Below are 20,450 nucleotides of genomic sequence, written 5' to 3'. Positions count from 1 at the left end.
TTTTACTCCCCGCCCAACGGGCGATAGCGAATCAGCAGCCTGTTTTACACCTTGCCCAATGGGCGATATCGAATCAGCAGCCTGTTTTACACTCCGCCCAATGGGCGATAGCGAATCAGCAGCCTGTTTTACTCCCTGCCCAAAGGGCGATAGCGAATCAGCAGCCTGTTTTACACTCCGCCCAATGGGCGATAGCGAATCAGCAGCCTGTTTTACACTCCACCCAATGGGCGATAGCGAATCAGCAGCCTGTTTTACACCCCGCCCAATGGGCGATAGCGAATCAGCAGCCTGTTTTACACTCCGCCCAATGGGCGATAGCGAATCAGCAGCCTGTTTTACACTCCGCCCAATCTTCCCTTTCATGAAGAAGGGGTTTAAAATGGGCGGCTGATTTGCTATCGCCCAATTTACACCATCTTCTAACTCCAGGAATTTCACTCGATGGGATCCATTTCTCTTTTGATTTCTGTCTGAAAGGAATCGAGTGTGGCCAAGCCTCCAGTCAGCTTCTCCACGCCTCTTTCTTTGACGGCTCTCCTGGTGATAGCCCCTCACCGGTGGCACCAATACCTTCACCGGTGGCACCAATACCTTCACCAAGTGGAGTCTCTTGTTCCTATCCTGTGGAGTGCGGTGGCTCCAAGTCATTAAAACCGAGTGACAGGGAATCACTGCACCTGCTGCAGTTCCTCTTACACCTGGGAGGTGCCAGTCACCATAAACCTGGATCCGTCATCAGTGGACTGACCGTACGGGCAATGGAGATTCGGCCATTACTGGGTGGGCAGGGCAGTGCATGCTGGGTAAATGTCTGTCTTTACCACCCAGACGTTGTGAAAGAAAGCTTTGCATTTATATAGCGCCTTTCACAACTTCAGGACGTCCCAAAGCGCTTTACAGCCAATGAAGTACTTTTAAGTGTAGTCACTGCTGTAATGTAGGAAATGAGGCAGCCAATTTGCACACAGCAAGATCCCACAAACAGCAATGAGATAATGACCTGTTTTAGTTATGTTGAATGATAAATATTGGCCCGGACACCAGGGAGAACTCCCCTGCTCTTCTTTGAAATAGTGCCATTGGATCTTTAACATCCACCTGAGAGGGCAGATAGGGTTTAATGTCTCATCCAGAAGATGGCACCTCCAACAGTGCAGCACTCCCTCAGTACTGCACTGGAGTATCAGTCAAGATTTTGTGCTCAAGGCTCTGGAGAGGGACTTGAACCCACAACCTTCTGACTCAGAGCCACGGCTGACACGTTGCTACAGATATAGTATGCTCACCACTTAGTGTAGGCAAACATTTACTCTTGTGGGGTCATGTGCTGCCCCGGGGGTAATTACCCCTGAAGACTCAGGCCTGTGGTACTAGTGCACGTCACTGAAATCTTATTGCTAACATGGAGTCATTTGACAATGAATTGATTTTTTGACCTGTAACTATTTCTTCTGCAGGCCCGTGGACCCGAGAAGCACTCCCCTGCACTCTGCAATGGAAGGAACTCCCTTGGAAGGACACAGCCTGGGCCTACTGCCCTGGTTTATGGCTGCAACCCAGATCCTTGGCCTGACTGCTGTGATCATGACTGGTGTGTGGTTGGGTCACTATGAAGGGGGCTTTGCGTGGGATGGAAGTTCCCTGGAGCTTAACGTCCATCCTCTCTGTATGGTGATTGGAATGATTTTCCTCTATGGAGATGGTGAGTAGCAGTCACATTCTCCATGCTTTGCTTCAGTTTTGAAGAATTAGACTTTGTTAAAAGGGGGTCTGTGCGCCTGTTGAAAACTACCCCTCATCTCCCACACGGACGACACCTGCATATATACAACACAGTGATTTATGTCTGCCTGCACCACAAGTTCAAGATAGTTAATCTATCAATGAATGAAACAGCGAGAAATGCATTTACAAATCCTGGCATTTCCCCTCTCCAAATATCTATTTAAAAAAAGTTCAAGGATAAATGCATTCAGTCAGGTTCCTCCCTTCAGATCTCAGCCAGGTAATCCCTTTGGGATCTCAGTCAAGTACTCCCCTCTGGATCTCAGTCAAGTACTCCCCTCTGGATCTCAGTCAAGTACTCCCCTCTGGATCTCAGTCAAGTACTCCCCTCTGGATCTCAGTCAAGTACTCCCCTCTGGATCTCAGTCAAGTACTCCCCTCTGGATCTCAGTCAAGTACTCCCCTCTGGATCTCAGTCAGGTTGCTCCCTTGAGAGCTGTTCTAAGTGGCTTTGTAATTAAAACAGCTCATCAAATCAATCTATTTTAAGGGCTCTCTAGCAGAGACCAACAACATCATGGCTTCTAGAATCCAGCCAGTTTGGGAGCATGAAGATCTTTGTTTTTGGTCCAGTGAGTGTGTGGGGGATACGGGTAGGCTGGGAGCCAGATGGGAGCACAGTGTGTCGGTAAATTGAGAATGCAGAATGTGGGCAGGCTGGGACCGCTAACCGCAGTGCGTTGGGAATATGGGAAGCAAATAGGTTCTGAGCATGGGATAAAGGTGTGTTAGGATTGTGGGATTGGGGTGTGCAAGATTTGCATGGGTTAGGAGTGCAGAAGACGGGTGGGTTGGCAGTGGGTTCAATGATTGGTGTTTGTCACGGACGTATCAAACCACTGGTGTTTCATTAAGAACGAGGACATGATCAATAATGGAGCTGCGTTATGCCTCTTTTATCATTGTGAATGGAGCAGGTTGTGTCTGGGACCCTCACCTGTTACTGTCGAACATCCCAGTGAAACATCTGTCGGTTCCACCATTTACCAGGACCTGAACACGAGAAAATAAATGGACTTTTTTGGAAATGGAGTTTTATTAAAAGTTATCTCGCTCTGTTTTTTTAAACCCTTTTACTGCTGTTCCCAATTCCACTGATTATGGTCGACATTAATGCAATTTCCCTAACACATAACTTTTCAAACTGGGGTCCACGTTCTGTGGTGGGGTGGGAGATCCCAGGTGGTCTGTAAGGTCCTCAGACTTCTGTCCATCCACAGCTGGGTTCTTCTGTATTTAACATCCAAGCAAAAAAGAGGAAAATCTGCCTCATTATTTGGGTCTCAAACATTGTGAGGGGAGTACGTCAATTCAATCTGGATACCAGGTTCAAAACTTTAGAACCAGAGCACACGGGCTCAAGCTTAGGAGATGGAAGATGCAAAGAGAATTTAGATTTAAACAGGCAGATTTTCCTTTGGATTAAGAATGGAGTAACAATGGAGTAAGAATGGCTCTTCGATGCAGCTCCAGCGATTGAGAAGTCCATGAGGGTGTGATAGTACTTGCAGAGGCAGGGGCTGGCATTATTTTCAGGAGAGGCCCCAGGAGTGTGGCAGTATTTGCAGGAATCCCCACAGGTTTGGCAGTATTTGCAGGATACCACCCATACTGTAAACCAACGGGGCTGTGTGTCGTGCGATACTGTCGCAGTGGAGTGGAGACAACTCTCACCCTGACTTCACCCTCCCAGTACTGTACAAATCAAAAATGGGATGGGGAGAGGATCTTAAGGTAGAACGCAAAGCAAACCCCTTGACGTGCAATGTGCTGAAAGGGTAGAACTGGGTCGGCATTCAGTAGGATTGTGGGTTTAGAACATAAGAAATAGGAGCAGGAGTAGGCCATACGGCCCCTCGAGCCTGCTCCGCCATTCAGTAAGATCGAGGGGGCGTATGGCCTACTCCTGCTCCTATTTCTTATGTTCTAAACCCACAATCCCACTGAATATTATGTTTCTGTACAATCCCCAAATTAGCTGATTTGCTGACTTGGGTCTTGCACACCACACCTGGTTTTTCCAGCTCTCCAATGTTGGGACATCCTGATCCTGATCCTGATCCCACCATGGCCCTAAGCTCTGGAATTCCCTCCCTAAACCTCTCTACCTCTCATTCCTCCTTTAAGATGCTCCTTAAAACCTACCTCTTTGACCAAGCTTTTGGTCACCTGTCCTAATATCTCCTCATGTGGCTCGGTGTCAAATTGTGTCTGATAATCACTCCTGTGAAGTGCCTTGGGACATTTTACTACGTTAAAGGCGCTATATAAATGCAAGTTGTTGTTGTAAAACAGGAGAGTTGAGAGTTGCATGAAGAAGCGCAGCATCTGTTACACACGGTCAATGAAACTGGGAAAAGAACGTCCTTAAGTAACCTTGGTCAGTACGTGTTACGACGAGGGACTGCTCACTCGCTGACCAACCATCTGGTGAGATAACAGCCATGTTCACTGACATTACTGCAATTGGAAGAGACACACAACTTATCCCCACCCTGAGGCCTCAGGAATAGGCCCAACCAGGGCCTGTTTGTTTATGTGAAGGATTCATTAATCCAGCCCAGAGCTGACACTGCCTCTCGAGGCTGTTGCTTTAAATGAGATTTACAGAAGAAATATGAATGGCAAATGTGCTCTTAGGTGGATCAATGTGCGGACTGTGAATCAGACACAGACGTTAGGAATGGGAAATCACATCAGCTTGTGGCCTTGGGCTTGATGAATTCAATTTTAAACCCTTGGACTACGGAAAGAGGAAGATATATCGATGTACAATGAGTATAATTGTGCTTTCTCAGTTACACCCTTAGGACAAATTCAAATCAAATCACCCCTGACCATTCCACTCACTTGATGGTTATTAATCAGGAGGGACTCTGTTTGAGTTGTTAATCCATTCTTTGGAGCCCAGTAGAATTTCCTGTTGACCCTTTGTGAGCTGACTGCAGTCTCTCCCCCGTAACATCCAAATCGATGGCGAGGAAGATGGTGCCTTACTCTGAAACTGCAACTCTCGAAACGCGACACTCAGCAAATCCAAGCTCCCCTCCCTTTCATCAACACACACCTGCCTGCCTCACAACACTGCTCCAAAAACACAAACTAACACAGTGTGATCAACGAGTTCACCACAGGCCCTTGATCCTGGTGAAAGTGCAGCAATCTGTCCACCAGGAGCCTCTGACACTGCCTCCTGCCCCCTGCCGGAGGAGCCGGGACTTGGAGGGAGTTCCCTCTTCTACGTTGGTGGTGGATGCCATCACTAAAAGCTAGTGGACAGGTCCAAAGAGCTTTTATCTCAAAGTGGTTGGAATATGAAATTCAGGAAGTTATGCTTCAGTGGCACAGAGCCTTGGTCAAACTCCATTTAGGGTACCATGTTCAGTTTTGGGCACTGCATCTCAGGGAGGACATATTGGCCACAGAGGGGGTGCAGCGCAGCTTTGCCACAATGTACAGAGTTTAAAGGATTAAATTATGAGGACAGGTTGCATAAACTTGGCTTGTATTCCCTTGAGTTTAGAAGACTGAGGGGTGATCTAATCGAGGTATTTAAAATGATAAAAGGATTCAATAGGGTAGATATGGAGAAACAATTTCCTCTGGTGAGAGAATCCAGAACAAGGGGGCACAATCTTAAAATTGGAGCTAGGCCATTAAGGAGTGAAATCAGGAAGCACTTCTTCACACAAAGAGAAGTGGGAATCTGGAACTCTCTCCTCCAAAAGGTTGTGGGTACTGGGGGTCAATTTAAATTTTCGAGACTGAGAGCGATAGGTTTTTGTTGGGTAAGGGTATGGAGGGATATGGAGCAGAGGCAGGGGGTCAATTTAAATTTTCGAGACTGAGAGCGATAGGTTTTTGTTGGGTAAGGGTACGGAGGGATATGGAGCAGAGGCGGGTGAATGGAGTTGAGATACAGATCGGTCATGATCTAATAGAATGGCAGGACAGCCTCCGGGGCTGAATGGCCAACTCCTGTTCTTATGCCCATAAACTACAGGCACATCCTGCAGTGGGGGATGGAAAGAGAAACATGGTCTTGTGTTGAGCCCAGCTGCTAGATGGTCCCTAGGAAGCACTGACACATTGCCAGCCCGATTGGTGCCCTTCACGAGGAAGCTGGTCCCCGTTATGCAGCTTGGCACGTTCTTCAGGTGTCCAGGCCAGGACCTCCAGGTGGGCATCATTTCCACCAGCCCATATGCCCCCTTTCACCTGGCGTACTGGCCACCTGGCTGGTTTCAGGACAGGGCCAAGTCCCTTCCCCCCCCCCCACTTCCCCAGCTGTGTCCCCTCAGATGTGGGGGTCTACGCTTGGGTGGGCTGAGGTTCTGCCCCTCCTCCCCTCCACCAGAACCTTTGCGACGGGTCCCAGCCCAATTCATAGGCCTTCCAACACACTCCTGCCCGACTTACAATGGGGATGTGCCAGAAGGCTCATAGATTTTCAGAGCTGCTCCATCTCTTCAGGGTACTGCAGAGACCAGAATGACATCTTCTGCTCCCAGTACCACCTAACTTTCACACACACACACACCCCCTGTCCAACTGCAGCAATGACCCAAACTCTTCGATTAAGAGATCTGTATTTTCTTGTGACCTTTCTCTCCCCTCCTCTGCCGAAGGTGCTGACTAGTGCCCCTTGGCATTGCTCCCCCGCTCTGCCCGAGTGTTACTCCCGGCTCTGCTGATCCAGCGGATCGAGCTCTGCTGCGGGCGTACATTCTCGGGATAGTTTTAGAAGATCAGCGGTTGCCACCTGTTCCCCGAAGGATGGCCGCATGAAAAGGGGAGCGGTGAGGTGGGATTGGGCAGGGTGTGGTGGGGTGGGATTGGAAGGGGTCAGATTGGGATTGGGAGAGGTGGGGTGGAATTAGTTTGAATTGGGAGGGGAGGGGTGGGGTGGGATTGAGAGAGGTGGAATGGGGTGGGATTGGGAGGGGAGGGGTGGGGTGGGATTGGGAGAGGTGGGGTGGGGTGGGATTGGAAGGGGAGGTGTGGGGTGGGATTGGGATTGGAAGGGGTCAGATTGAGATTGGGATTGGGAGAGGTGGGGTGGAATTAGTTTGAATTGGGAGGGGAGGGGTGGGGTGGGATTGAGAGAGGTGGGGTGGGGTGGGATTGGGAGGGGAGGGGTGGGGTGGGATTGGGAGAGGTGGGGTGGGATTGGGAGGGGAGGGGTGGGGTGAGATTGGGAGAGATGGAATGGGGTGGGATTGGGATTGGGATTGGGAGGGGTGGGGTAGGATTGGGATTGGGAGGAATGGGTTGGGGTGGGATTGGGAGGGGTGGGTTGGGGTGGGATTGGGAGGGGTGGGATGGGATGGGAAGGGGTGGGATGGGGAGGGGAGGGGTGGGATGGGGAGGGGTGGGATGGGGAGGGGAGGGGAGGGGAGGGGAGGGGTAGTGGAGTCTCTGTGACAACTATGGAAGCAATTTTAAAACAATTGAACAAATTAGATTTAGTCACAATCTATAGCTACAGAGCCAGCAGTTTCCACACAAGAAATGAGGGTAAATCCCTCCAACCCTTCATTACAAAAAGGAGACCCATTGGAGTTCGCTGCAGCTCCTGTTATGACCACGGCCGTGCTCCACCCTGCTCTTTGGGCTGATACGTCAGAGGCTATAGTCAGGGCTGGCGTTCAGCTCTTGCTGATTTTCTAGGTCGGCCTGTGTGTTACAGTATATTCTCAAACCCATCTAAGTAACAAGAAAAGTACAAAATAAGCACTCAGGGAGACTGAAGTCAGGCCCAGTTTCCTTTGCTAACATCATGGTTATTCACCAAATTCCATGTTTCACCCAGATCCACCTCAAGTAAAACAATGAAAATATCATCAGAGATGTGGAACAATCGCTGCCCACCCAATCTTGCCCTCTCCTGAGGGTCTCTGATAATCTAATGTCTCTCTCTTGCAGCAATCCTAGTGTACAGAGTGTTCAAAAACGAGAGTAAAACCACAGTGAAGATACTGCACGCAGCCATACACCTGACCGCACTGGTGGCAGCCATTGTTGGTAAGTCCAGTGTGGCAAAGGACAGCAGTAGTCTGTGCAAAGTGAGAATGGGCGTGTTAACCTGCGTGTGAGTGGGTGAGTGCGAGTGCACGTGTGTGTGAGCGAGAGAGTGACCGCACACGTGTGTGTGAGTGCACGTGTGCGCGTGAGTACATGTGTATGTGTAAGTGCTCATGTGCGTGTGTGAGTGCATATGTGTGAGTGCACATGTGTGTGTAAGAGACAATGCAAGGGAGAGAAAGCATGAGGGAGAGAGAGAGCACGAGGGAGAGAGAGAGCACGAGGGAGAGAGAGAGCACGAGGGAGAGAGAGAGCACGAGGGAGAAAGCACGAGGGAGGGAGAGAGTACGAGAGAGAGAGAGAGAGAGAGAGTGAGCATGAGGGAGCGAGAGAGCGCACAAAGGAAAAATGAGCATGAGGGAGAGAGAGAGAGCGCGCGAGGGAGGGAGAGAGAGCGCGCGAGGGAGAGAGCGCGCGAGGGAGAGTGCACAAGGGAGAGAGAAAGAGCGTGAGGGAGCGAGCGTGAGGGAGCGAGCACGAGGGACAGAAAGAGAGCATGGGTGAGAGAGAGCACGAGGGAGAGAGAGACAGCGAGAGAGAATTTGCGTGTGAATGAGTGTCCCTGTCGCTGGGTGGTAAATGAAGCTGTTTTGCTTCCGATTTGGACTGAGGCCCCTCCCACCTGAATGGTGGATGGGCCTGAATCAAAATTCTTTATGTTGCGATGATCAGGGTCAGAGTCAAAAATTTATTTTGACTGGAATCGGCTGGAATGTGACGATCAGTCGGTCTATGATGGTAAAAGTAGGCAGTGGGAGATGGGGCTCAGTGCTTGATTGGTGACACGGGTCGGTGGCTCTGATTGGTGACACGGGTCGGTGGCTCTGATTGGCGACAGGGGTCGGTGGCTCTGATTGGCGACAGGGGTCGGTGGCTCTGATTGGTGACAGGGGTCGGTGGCTCTGATTGGTGACACGGGTCGGTGGCTCTGATTGGTGGGCTTGGTTGGAGTGTATGGACCCTAATTGAGTATTTTTTCCACTCCTAGGTTTGCTCGCTGTGTTTGGTTATCACGCAGCGCAAAATATCCCCAATATGTACAGTCTGCACAGCTGGTGTGGCCTCATTACAGTCATTCTCTTCTGTACACAGGTTAGTGCTCTTCGCTGTGTCACCCCTCCCCCTCACTCCCTCATTGTCCACAACCCCTCCCCCTCATTCCCTGCCCTTCACTGTGTCACTCCCTCCCCCTCACTCCCTCCCCCTGCCCCTCACTCCCTCATTGTCCACAACCCCTCCCCCTCATTCCCTGACCTTCACTGTGTCACCCCTCCCCCTCCGCCTCCCCCACACTCCCTCCCCCTCACTCCTGCCGCCTCCCGCTCGCCCCCTCATTGTCCAAATCTCCTTCCCCTCACACCCTGCCCTTCACTGTGTCACTCCCTCCCCCTCACCCTCACGCCCTGCCTTTCATTGTGTCACTCCCTCACCCCCTCCCCCTCACTCCCTACCCTTCACTGTGTCACTCCCTCACCCCCTCCCCCTCATTCCCAACCTCCCCCTCACACCCTGCCCTTCACTCCCTCATCCTCTCCCCCTCACAGGCTGCTCAGTGGGGTAGACTCACCTTGAAATCTGGATCTCTTTCCCCCAAAAGGCTGTTGAGGCTGGGGATCAATTGAAAATATCAAAGCTGAGATCGATAGATTTTTGATGGGCGAGGGTGTTAAGGGAAACGGAACCGAGGCAGATAAATGGAGTTAAGATATAGATTAGCCACGATCTGATTGAACGGCAAAACAGGCTTGAGGGGCTGCATGGCCTTCTCCTGTTCCTATGTTCCTTGGCTGCTGACTGGAACCTCCTAATGAACAACAAGCAAAATACCTCCGACCCTGGAAATCTGCAAACAAAAACACAAATGCTCAGCAGGCCCGGCAGCCTCTGTGGAGACACTGAACTCAGTCAGTCGATATTTCAGGTCTAAAGACCCGTCCTCAGGGCCTAATGTCTGGTTTCAGGGCGGGTCACACATGCTGTTGAGCAAACAGAGAATAGAACTTACAAAACAGTCGTACTCAGAATAAACAAAGTAATATTAGTAACTGAGAAAAGCCAGTTCATTCTCATTTCACCATAGCAACCACACTGGTTGCTGTTTGCTCATCCACAGTAGTAAGGCCAATCAGATAATTTGAATTTATGTGGTGAGGGAGAAAGGAACAGATGGGTCATTGTGGGAGAGTCAGGAGAGGGGACCAAAGGCTCGGTTTAAGAGACAGGTTTTGAGAAGGCTTTTAAAGACAAAGAGGGGAGTTTAGGGAGGGTGTTTCAGAAAATGGGGGAATACAAATAAGGCAAGAGAATATGGCTATTCATGTAAATATAATACATGCACTTAAAGGGGAACAAGCGGATAGTTGGAGGGATAGAGAATCTGTTGGGGGACTTCAAAATGGCACCTAAAGGGAGGGGGCTGAAGTACGGAGGGATTGGAGGATGAGATGAGGGGACTGAGGTACAAAGAGGGTTGTGATCCCATATGTGCCCCATAACCTCATTACTTCCTCATTGACTGGCGGTGACACCTTTGAGGTGTTATTTGTACCTTGCTTGTCATGTGCTGTGTTAGTATTGGGTCAAAGGTTAAAGCATCTTTTATTGGCCCTCCTTTTGCAGTGGGTTATGGGACTGATGTTCTTCCTGTTTCCTGGGTCGACCTATGCTCTCCGAGCCTGCTACCGACCGCTCCACGAGTACTTCGGGCTAGGACTATTTATTCTGGCTATCGGGACCGCCTTGATGGGGATCACGGAGAAACTGCTCTTCTCCATCAGGTAAGGACCAGTGCGGATTATGGGGTATTCCTCAGGTGTCCCAGCAATGCTAGGTGCTCACGTTAAGGGCACAGTGTCCAAATGAGGCACAAGGAACGGAAGGTGGTAGGTTCAATTCCAAGTCTGTGCCACGTTGGCTGATCTCAGCCTGGGTAACAGGCCTACAAGTTGGCCTCATTGCCTTGGGGCTTAGGCAAGGGGGAAACACACTGCTCAGAATTGCCTGCTGGCTGTCTAGTGACCCCTGCTAGAGAGGGTTTGCAGGTGGGTGGCGGGTGAGGACAGGATCGGAGTCGGCCATGATACCACCACAGAGTAGCATCTCCAACCAACACCGCCCAGGGTCCCATGTGAAGGACAGCCACTTTCGCGAGGTAGCGGAGGGTCCCTGTTGCCTGTAGGCCCGCTCTCCAGGAGGAACCAGGCCCTTTAAATAAAATTCTTGATTTAGCGCAAAATAGGAACTGAGTCCAGTCTGATTGGTTCTGGAGAGCCTATGTGACCTTATCATGCATAAACGGGTCAGCCAGAGGTGGCCATGTCTCCCACTCCCCCTCCCTGTGATGAGCCAGCATCACTTCACGAATAAACCTTTGTTTATTTTTGGGATTGTCTGTTCCTGGTGTCTATTTTCTGGGACTGAGTTGGATCAGTTCTTTTGTTTTTTTTTTACAGTTTGTACGTCAGATTAGATCAGTTTGCAAGTTTCGTTATTTAATCTTACTGGTACGGTTCAGGTATTTTATCTTTTTCAGGCTTCTATTTTGGGACTCAGAAAAATAATTTGCATTTCTATAGTGTCTTTCACGACGTCCGACAGTGCAGCGCTCTCTCAAGTACTGCACTGGGAGTGTCAGCCCTAGATTTTGTGGTCAAGTCTCCAGAGCAGGCCTTGAACCCTCAACCTTCTGGATCAGAGACTGAGTGGCTACCAACTGAGCCATGGCTTCAGGGCATCAGCAGCCCTTGATAGTGGCTGATGTTGGTCCAAGCAATCTCCTTCTGTTTTAAAGGGGGATGATTTTTGTCGTATTACCCAGGGAACAGCTATGGGATGTCCAGGGCTTCCCCGCCTTGGGGCTGGTCTGGGCTGGGTCCGTACTTGATATCGGCACAGGCCATCCATTTCCACAGTTGGGGGAGGGGAGTTCCTGGCATCCCCACCTCATTTTCCTGCGGTTTCATCCCGAGTGTTTGTTTCTGGGGTGCCTGAAGAAGCTGGTAGGCCTCATTCCAGGGATCCGAGGGTGTGAAGAGGCCTGGCAGCCAGGGATGGGAGGCCACAAAGTTAAGTGGCTCCTCCCAAACAAAGTTCTTCAGGCCTTAAGGCCATCTGGCTGCATTATCCCAACAGCAGGAAGGCCCGAAGCCTAAATTTGTGTTTCAACCCACATTTTCCAGCACAAGGTCCTGATCAGGGTGCAATCAGGCCTGGGAGTCAGCTGCACCTCAGTTGGTAGCACTCGCGCCTCTGAGTCAGAAAGTCATGGATTCAAGTCCCACTCCTAAAGCTTGAGCACAAAATCAAGGGTGACACTTCAGTGTAGTACTGAGGGAGTGCTGCACTGTCAGAGGTGCCGTCTTTCGGATGAGATGTTAAACCGAAGCCCCATCTGCCCTTTCAGGTGGATATAAAAGATCCCATGGCACCATTTGGAAGAGCAGCAGAGGCGTTCTCCCTGATGTCCTGATCAATATTTGTCTCTCAACCAACATCACTAAAAAATAGATTATCTGGTCATTTCTCTCTTTGGTGTTTGTGGGACCTTGCTGAGTGCAAATTGGCTGCCGCATTTCCTACTTTACAACAGTGACTGCAGTTCAAAAGTATGTTATTGGCTGTAAAGCGCCTTGGGATGTCCTGAGATCGTGGGGTCTTTTATATCCACAGAGGGCAGCTAAGAGTTAACCACGTTGATGTGGGACTGGAGTCACGTATAGGCCAGACCGGGTCAGGACGGCAGGTTTCCTTCCATAAAGGACATTAGTGAATCATTTGGGTTTTTTACGACAATCCGACAGCTGCAATGATGGATGTGTCAGGCGACCAATGGCGGGAGCCTGGGGGTGGGGCGGTGGGAGGCAGGAGGTCATGTGATGAGACCTCCAGGAATACGTCCAACCAGAGTTGGTGACCCTACCGGACGCTAAGGCTCAGCTTGTGATTGGTTTAACCCTTTCCCTTGCAGAGACACCTACTCGAAGTTCGTGCCCCAGGGAATTCTGGCCAATGCGCTGGGCCTGGTGCTGGTCAGCTTTGGAATAACAGTCGGTTACATCGTGACGCGCAGCGAATGGCGGCGGGTGACAAACCCCGAGGAGGAGGCTCTCTCCATGCATTTCAAAACCCTGACCGAGGGGGACAGCCCTGATTCACCACAGGGACAATAAAGGTCAAAGTTCAAGTCAATCGCGTCAAGTGAACACAAATAACAACCATGGTGATGCCATGTGAGTGACGGACTGTGAAAAGCAAGGGGTCCATTGATGTCTTGCTCGGTCTCTTTTTTTGGTTAGTAAGACCTGTTCTGACTTTCTTCTTTAATGCTAAGTTGTCTCACCCACCCCCCCCCCCCATTAGATTCTGTCTGGGGTGCTTTAATGGCCATCGTATCCCAGTAACGTGGAAGAAAAAAAAGCTTGATGAATTAAGGGGTAACAATTAACATTTTACACCGGGGAGCTGGATGATGCTGCGGGTCAGTTCACTGGGGCCTGTCTCCTCTGGGACCTAATCCAGTCCAGGCTGAAGGTCTCCTCTGTCCGCTGGCCGTAAAGGCCCCATGTGGAATGGGTTTGGGCAATCTCGGCCCACGGGACCTCTAGTTTGGCAATCCCAGGAAGGCAGGTGTGGGAAACGGGAACAATGGCTCACTGGTGCGGTGAGGGGCACTCTCGAGGTCAGGGCTGGCGCATGGCGTTAGGCCAAAGTAGAGGGAGCTTGACTTTGCAAGGGGCCGTGCTGTACCTGTCCTACGAGGATGTGGTGGCACTTGGTGCCTGAAATGGGAAGCCCTCTATTCCCAGCACCAACATCCCTCACCTTCACAAGCACAAAAAACAAATTAAACCTTACACCCGAGGTGTAGACTGAACTTTGAGAACGGTCCAAATAAATTGGTAAGATTGATTAATTTCCTCGAATTGACCACACTCTGTCTGCACCCCCAGATGTACTTTATTGGGACATCCTGTGGTCGTGAAAGGTGCTAAATAAACACAACTCTTTCTTTGAAGAGACCTCATCGCAGGCCCAGGTGCTGTCCTCATTCGATGTCTAAACACTTTCCAACAGGGGTGACTGGATGGCGATGAGGAGCAGGAATCCTGGCCGATTTTTCCCCTCACTAACCCGGGGGACGTTGAGACCAGTCATACGGCCCCATGCAGTGGACTAAGCCACGGATCAGGAGTTGAACCCTCCTGGTCTGTATGGTTCAGTTTTAACTGTCTGACCTACGTGAACCATTGGGTGAGCTCTCGACTGTAGTGGAAATAACACAGTCTGTGGGATACACCCAGTCACCTGGTCCCAGACAGTGATCAGTCAAACAGGGACTGACTACTCTCTCAATCAGTGGGCTGTTTGAGGTGGCTCACTGCTTCCCCTGTAGGGCTTTTAAAGGAGAGGCCATCACTGCAGTGCCTGATGATCCCTGCCCTCCCAAGGAGAGGTCACTAACTGTCGAACCAATGCCACTCCTAACCTACCATCTCTTCCCCCCTCCCTCCACACTCACAGGGTTGGAAATCGGAGTGCATTGCGCCCATTTTTCGGGCGTAAAATAGGCACAACACCGACCAATTTATCAGTGGGACAGCCTGCATCCAATCTACGTAGGCTCTCGGCCCACTGCTAAACTTGTTGGGCCCAATTTGTAGGCTTTCCGGGCGGGCGCCTAAAACAGGCGTTAAGACCCTTGGCTATGTCAATTCAGGGCCTAACGCCCATTGAAGGACTCCTGTGCCAAATTGGGCTGCCCTCAACAGTGCCAGCACCGGCCTGCTCCGCTCAGGTTTTCCAGGCGACCATATAGCCTAGCAAGAGGCCGCCACCGAGAGGTAGGTAAAATATGGAGCCGGGAGGAGGAGGAGCAGGAGCACGGCTCTCAGCTCCACAACACTCCTGTGGGCCGCGATCCCCAGAGCCTACCCGGGGGAGCGAGCTGCCAGTGGAGGCGCGGCAGGCACTGGCAGCTTGTCCCAATTAGGTAGGTGAGGCCCCAAGGCCCAATCTCTTGCGATCCTCAGGCCTCTGCAGCACGAGCCGAGGCCTGAAAATGGGTCCTGATGAAAACCTACCTCACAGTGTTGAAATCAAGACTGATTGCCCTGTCTCCTACCCGTGCTACTTTGGCCCATCTCTGGGCCAGGGTTGTGGGCCCGAGTGTATAATCTAGGCCGATGGTGAGAGAGCGCCACAATTTCAGAGCAGTCCTTAGGATAAGACGTTAAACAAGATCCCATCCACTTGATCAGGTGGCTACTGAAGACCCCACGGCATCATTTGAGGACTCTCTGTGTTCTCCTGGTGTCCTTGGCCAGCATTCCTCCCTCAGCCAACAGCACCAAAAACAGACTAACTGGTCATTCAACTCACTGCCGTTTGTGGGATCTCCTCTGCACCCTCTCCAGCGTGATCACATCTTTCCTATAATGTGGTGACCAGAACTGTACACAGTGCTCAAGCTGTGGTCTAACCAATGTTTTATGCAGTTCTCGCATAACCTCCCTGCTCTTATATTCTATGTCTCGGCTAATAAGGGAAAGTATCCCGTATGCCTATTTAACCACCTGATCTATCTGTCCTGCTACCTTCAGGGATCTGTGGACATGCACTCCAAGGTCCCTTTGTTCCTCTACACCTCTCAGTATCCTCCCATTTATTGTGTATTCCCTTGCCTTGTTTGCCCTCCCAAATGCATTACCTCACTCTTCTCTGGATTGAATTCCATTTGCCTCTTTTCTTCCCACCTGACCAGTCCATTGATATCTTCCTGCAGTCTACAGCTTTCCTCCTCACTATCAACCACGTGACCAATTTTTATATCATCTGCAAACTTTTTGATCAAGCCCCCCACATTCAAGTCCACATCATTAATTATATACCACAAAAAGCAAGAGACCTAGTACTGAGCCTTGCGGAACTTCACTGGAAACAGCCTTTCAATCGCAAAAACACCCATCAACAATTACCCTTTGCTTCCTGCCACTGAGCCAATTTTCGATCCAACTTGCCACTTTCCCTTGGATCTTTTACTTTTTTGACCAGTCTGCCATGTGGGACCTTATCAAAAGCCTTGCTAAAATCCACATACACTACATCAAACGCACTACCCTCATTGACCCTCCTTATTACCTCCTCAAAAAATTCATCCAAGTTAGTCAGACACGACCTTCCCTTAACAAATCCATGCTGACTGTCCTTTATTAATCTGTGCCTTTCTAAATGACGATTTATGCTGACCCTCAGAATTGATCCCAATAATTTGCCCACCACCGAGGTTAGACTGAACGGCCTATAATTACTCGGTTTATCGTTTTCTCCCTTTTTAAACAACGGTACAACGTTCGCAGTCCTCCAATTCTCCAGTTCCCAGTAGCCAGGGAGGATCTGAGCCTCCGCTATTTCCGTCCTGGCTTCTTTTGGATACATTTCATCCAGGCCTGGTGATTTATCTACTTTCAAAGATGCTAAACCCCTTAATATTTCCTCTCTCACTATGTTTATCCCATCCAATATTTCACACTCCTCCTCCTTAACTACAATCTCTGCATCGCCCCCCTCTTTTGTGAAGACAGATGCAAAGTATTCATTAAGAACCATACCCACATCTTCCACCTCCACACACAGATTACCTTTTTGGTCTCTAATAGGCCCTACTCTTTCCTTAGTTATCCTCTTGCTCTTTATGTATTTATAAAACATTTTTGGGTTTGCCTTAATTTTACTTGCCAGTATTTTTTCATGCCCTCTCTTTGCTTTCCTAATTTCCTTTTTAATTTCACCCCTGCACTTTCTATACTCCTCTAGGCTTTCTGCAGTATTGAGCTCTTAGTGTCTGACAGAAGCATCCCTTCTTTGCCTTATCTTACTCTGTATGCTCCGTGACATCCAGGGGGCTCTAGATTTGACAGTCCCACCCTTTTTCTTTGTGGGAACATGTTTACTCTGAACCCCTTGAATCTCCCCCTTGAATGCCTCCCACTGCTCTGACACTGATTTACCTTCAAGTAGCTGTTTCCAGTCCACTTTTGCTAAATCACATCTCGGCTTCATAAAATTGGCTTTTCCCCAATTGAGAACTTTTACTCCTGTTCTATCTCTGTCCTTTTCCATAACTATGCTAAATTTAACTGAATTATGATCACTACCACCAAAATGCTCCCCCACTGATCCTCGTTCCACCTGCCCAGCTTCATTCCCTAAAACTTTCATGTGCCTCTCCCCGCCCGATCTCCCCGTATTCGTTGGGCCCAAGTGTTCCAATAGCCCCAGGGAATTCTAACACAACGTCTTAAGGTGAGGTTTCCTTTCTCTTCCTCTTTCTATCCCAGGACCTTAGGACGGTGGAACTCCTCTTCGGCCTCAGTCTTCCCTCTCTCCCTCCCTCCAACAATCCCTAGGCTTTCAAAGTCCAGTCTCAGTGTCACAAACCACTGCTGCCCCATTGGCTTCCTCTCTCGTGCTGGGTGATGCCTGCCCTGTGGGCATTTAGCCCCTTTCGATGAAATAGCCCTGAACTGTACCAGCTGGGCTCCAGATAGGCCTGTCGTCAGGGGGTGGGAACATTGGCATCATCAATAAGAAGGTCTGTTTTTGTGGTCCTAGCAACTGATTAGTGAGAGGGTAACAAACCGTACCCTCGGCCCAATGCCAAGCCTCTCCTGTGGGCACAACCTTTAACCTGCCTTATTTATTCTCATTTCTGTATTAAACGCAAGAAATTTATTTGTATTCACTTGACGATTTTACTCTGTGTGGGCTAAATTTAGCCCAATCTCACCCCATGGGAAAAGGGGCACAAAATCGGGTGTAAAATGGGCATCTGATTGGAACTTGCCCAGTTCCCACCGGGGGAGTTGGGTTAAAATGACCCCAGTGTGATTCAAAGTGCCGCGGTGAACTGTGAGTCTCAAATACTTTTTGCTTACACCGCCTTTGCCAAAGGATATTGTTCAGTGAATTTTTCCTTGGGTTTCCAGCTTTGTAAATACTTAAGACTTTCCCATCGCCCGAGGGTTGCCAACCCTGGTTGGATGTATTCCTGGAGATTTCGTCACATGACCTCCCGTCTCCAACCACCCCGCCCCCACGCTCCAGCCATTGGTCGCCCGACACACCCATCCTCGCGGTGTCCGCCTTCCCACGACCAATTGGAAAGCGAACAGACTCTCCATCGCCTGACTGGATGAACCTTGGCCATCACAAAACAGCCATTTTTTCCCATCTCCAATATAAGAGTGTCAAAGAAAATTTTTTTAAAAAGTTTTTTTAATGCCTCTACGATTTTTTCCCCGGTTTGCATCAGTGTCCTGGAGATTAACCATTAAATTTCCTGGAGACTCCAGGGCAATCCTGGAGGGTTGGCAACCCTATACCCAACATATAGAGAAACCATCTCCTCTTGAAAACTTTTTGTTTTCCATAATTTCCAGTTTCCACGCTTCACTACGCTTCCTCCGGGGTCAGGGAGAGGTCACCCAGACTCTGCTTCTAACTCCCAGGGAGAGTGGATCAGCCTGGGTGTAGGCCTCACATTGTCCCAATCCACAAGCTCACTCCGGAACCACAACACGGGAAATGGGGAAACGATGGCAGACGGGCACAGTCGGGGACAATCCCAGTTTGAGGCCAGGACAAGTGTGGGTCTGGCCATTTCTGCTGCACCAATCAGCAAAGGTCACTCATACTGGTGTCACATCAACAGTCCCTGAACTACCTCTTCAACTGTCCCACATCAACTCAACAAGGAGATATTAACTCCGGGCGCAGGGGTCCGGTGGGGGCGGGGGGGGAGCCAGAGACGTCACATGCCATTAGAGTCTAAATCTGCTGTAATACTGTTACTGTTTCCTTTGTGAAGTGAGGTTGGCGAGCCTTAATCCAATTCCGAACATGGTTGGGTACTAATTTGGCAATGTCTCTCCAGAATAAGCTACAGGAAATGGAAATATCACATTAGTGCAGTGGAGGGCACTGTTCCATCATTCGGGCTCTGGCAGCCAGTGTAGAGGGAGCTTTACTCTCTATCTAACCCGTGCTGTACCTGCCCCTGGGAGTGTTTGATGGGACAGTGTAGAGGGAGCTTTACTCTGTATCTAACCCGTGCTGTACCTGTCACTGGGAGTGTTTGATGGGACAGTGTAGAGGGAGCTTTACTCTGTATCTAACCTGTGCTGTACCTGTCACTGGGAGTGTTTGATGGGACAGTGTAGAGGGAGCTTCACTCTGTATCTAACCCATGCTGTACCTGCCCTGGGAGTGTTTGATGGGACAGTGTAGAGGGAGCTTTACTCTATATCTAACCTGTACTGTACCTGCCCCGGGAGTGTTTGATGGGACAGTGTACATGGAGCTTTACTCTGTATCTAACCCGTGCTGTACCTGCCCCGCGAGTGTTTGATGGGACAGTGTAGAGGGAGCTTCACTCTGTATCTAACCCATGCTGTACCTGCCCTGGGAGTGTTTGATGGGACAGTGTACATGGAGCTTTACTCTGTATCTAACCCGTGCTGTACCTGCCCCGGGAGTGTTTGATGGGACAGTGTAGAGGGAGCTTTACTCTGTATCTAACCCGTGCTGTACCTGCCCCGGGAGTGTTTGATGGGACAGTGTAGAGGGAGCTTTACTCTGTATCTAACCCGTGCTGTACCTGCCCCGGGAGTGTTTGATGGGACAGTGTAGAGGGAGCTTTACTCTGTATCTAACCCGTGCTGTACCTGCCCCGGGAGTGTTTGATGGGACAGTGTAGAGGGAACTTTACTCTGTATCTAACACTTCTTGTACTTGGGACAGGGCAGATGGAGCTTTATTCTGTGTCTCACACAGCAAGGGAAAGTACAGCAATGACTAAATGAAGTATTTACATTTATAGAAATGGAAGAAGTAAAATACTGCAGATGCTGGAAATCTGAAACAGAAACAGAAACAGAAAATGCTGGAAACCCTCAGCAGGTCAGCTAGCACCTGTGGAGGGAGCAAACAAGTTAACATTTAAGGTGTAGGCCCATCATCAGTGTGTGAAAGGGTCTGGACCTGGAATGTTAACTCCTTCATTCTCTTCACAGATGCTGCCTGACCTGTTGAGTATTTCCAGCATTTTCTGTTTTTTTTTATTAATTTATATAAATCCTTCCGACTGTCCTGTTTGTGCAAGTTAAGAAAACCCTGGGATAGTTTTGCGGGAATCCGGGAGCAGGGTCTTTAGTGGCAAACATGGATTGGAATGACAAGGCTAAACCATTGGTGCCCTGTCATTGCGACCATGCTCGCTGCTGGTAGTGAGACTGCACACTGAACCTCACAAGATGAGCCCAGCTCTAGTATTGTAGGCTGAAGGATCTTACATGATGTTTGTCGATTAATTTATTAAATATGAAGTACCCTGACCACGAGTTAACAGATTCTATGAAAGCAGAAGATGAAGAGGGAAATCGGACTCCCAACATCTGTTTGTTTATTTTTTTTGTGAATGGTTTCAGCTGGGAATGTGTGTATGTTGGTTAAATACTTATTTGTGCACTTTGTTCTGTGTAATATTGTTAGATTATTGAATAAATGTTGCAGCAAAAATCAAA

At 49.6% G+C, this 20,450-nt stretch overlaps 1 protein-coding gene across 1 annotated transcript in view; it reads left to right on the top strand.

Moving 5' to 3' along the window:
• Nucleotides 1-20,450, top strand: part of cyb561 (cytochrome b561) — a 33,173-nt gene extending 12,723 nt beyond the window's left edge. Inside the window, exons 2-6 of the mRNA XM_067969116.1 lie at nucleotides 1,461-1,705; nucleotides 7,714-7,812; nucleotides 8,861-8,964; nucleotides 10,492-10,649; nucleotides 12,839-20,450. Of these exons, the coding sequence (XP_067825217.1) occupies nucleotides 1,498-1,705; nucleotides 7,714-7,812; nucleotides 8,861-8,964; nucleotides 10,492-10,649; nucleotides 12,839-13,040 (771 nt within the window). The 5' untranslated portion in view covers nucleotides 1,461-1,497 and the 3' untranslated portion in view covers nucleotides 13,041-20,450. The remainder of the gene's footprint in view (nucleotides 1-1,460; nucleotides 1,706-7,713; nucleotides 7,813-8,860; nucleotides 8,965-10,491; nucleotides 10,650-12,838) is intronic.

The sequence above is a fragment of the Heptranchias perlo genome, chromosome 30, assembly GCF_035084215.1.
Source record: "Heptranchias perlo isolate sHepPer1 chromosome 30, sHepPer1.hap1, whole genome shotgun sequence".
NCBI classification, from domain to species: domain Eukaryota; kingdom Metazoa; phylum Chordata; class Chondrichthyes; order Hexanchiformes; family Hexanchidae; genus Heptranchias; species Heptranchias perlo.
The sequence above is the reverse complement of the archived record's forward strand: the minus strand, read 5'-3'. Positions and strand labels throughout refer to the sequence as shown.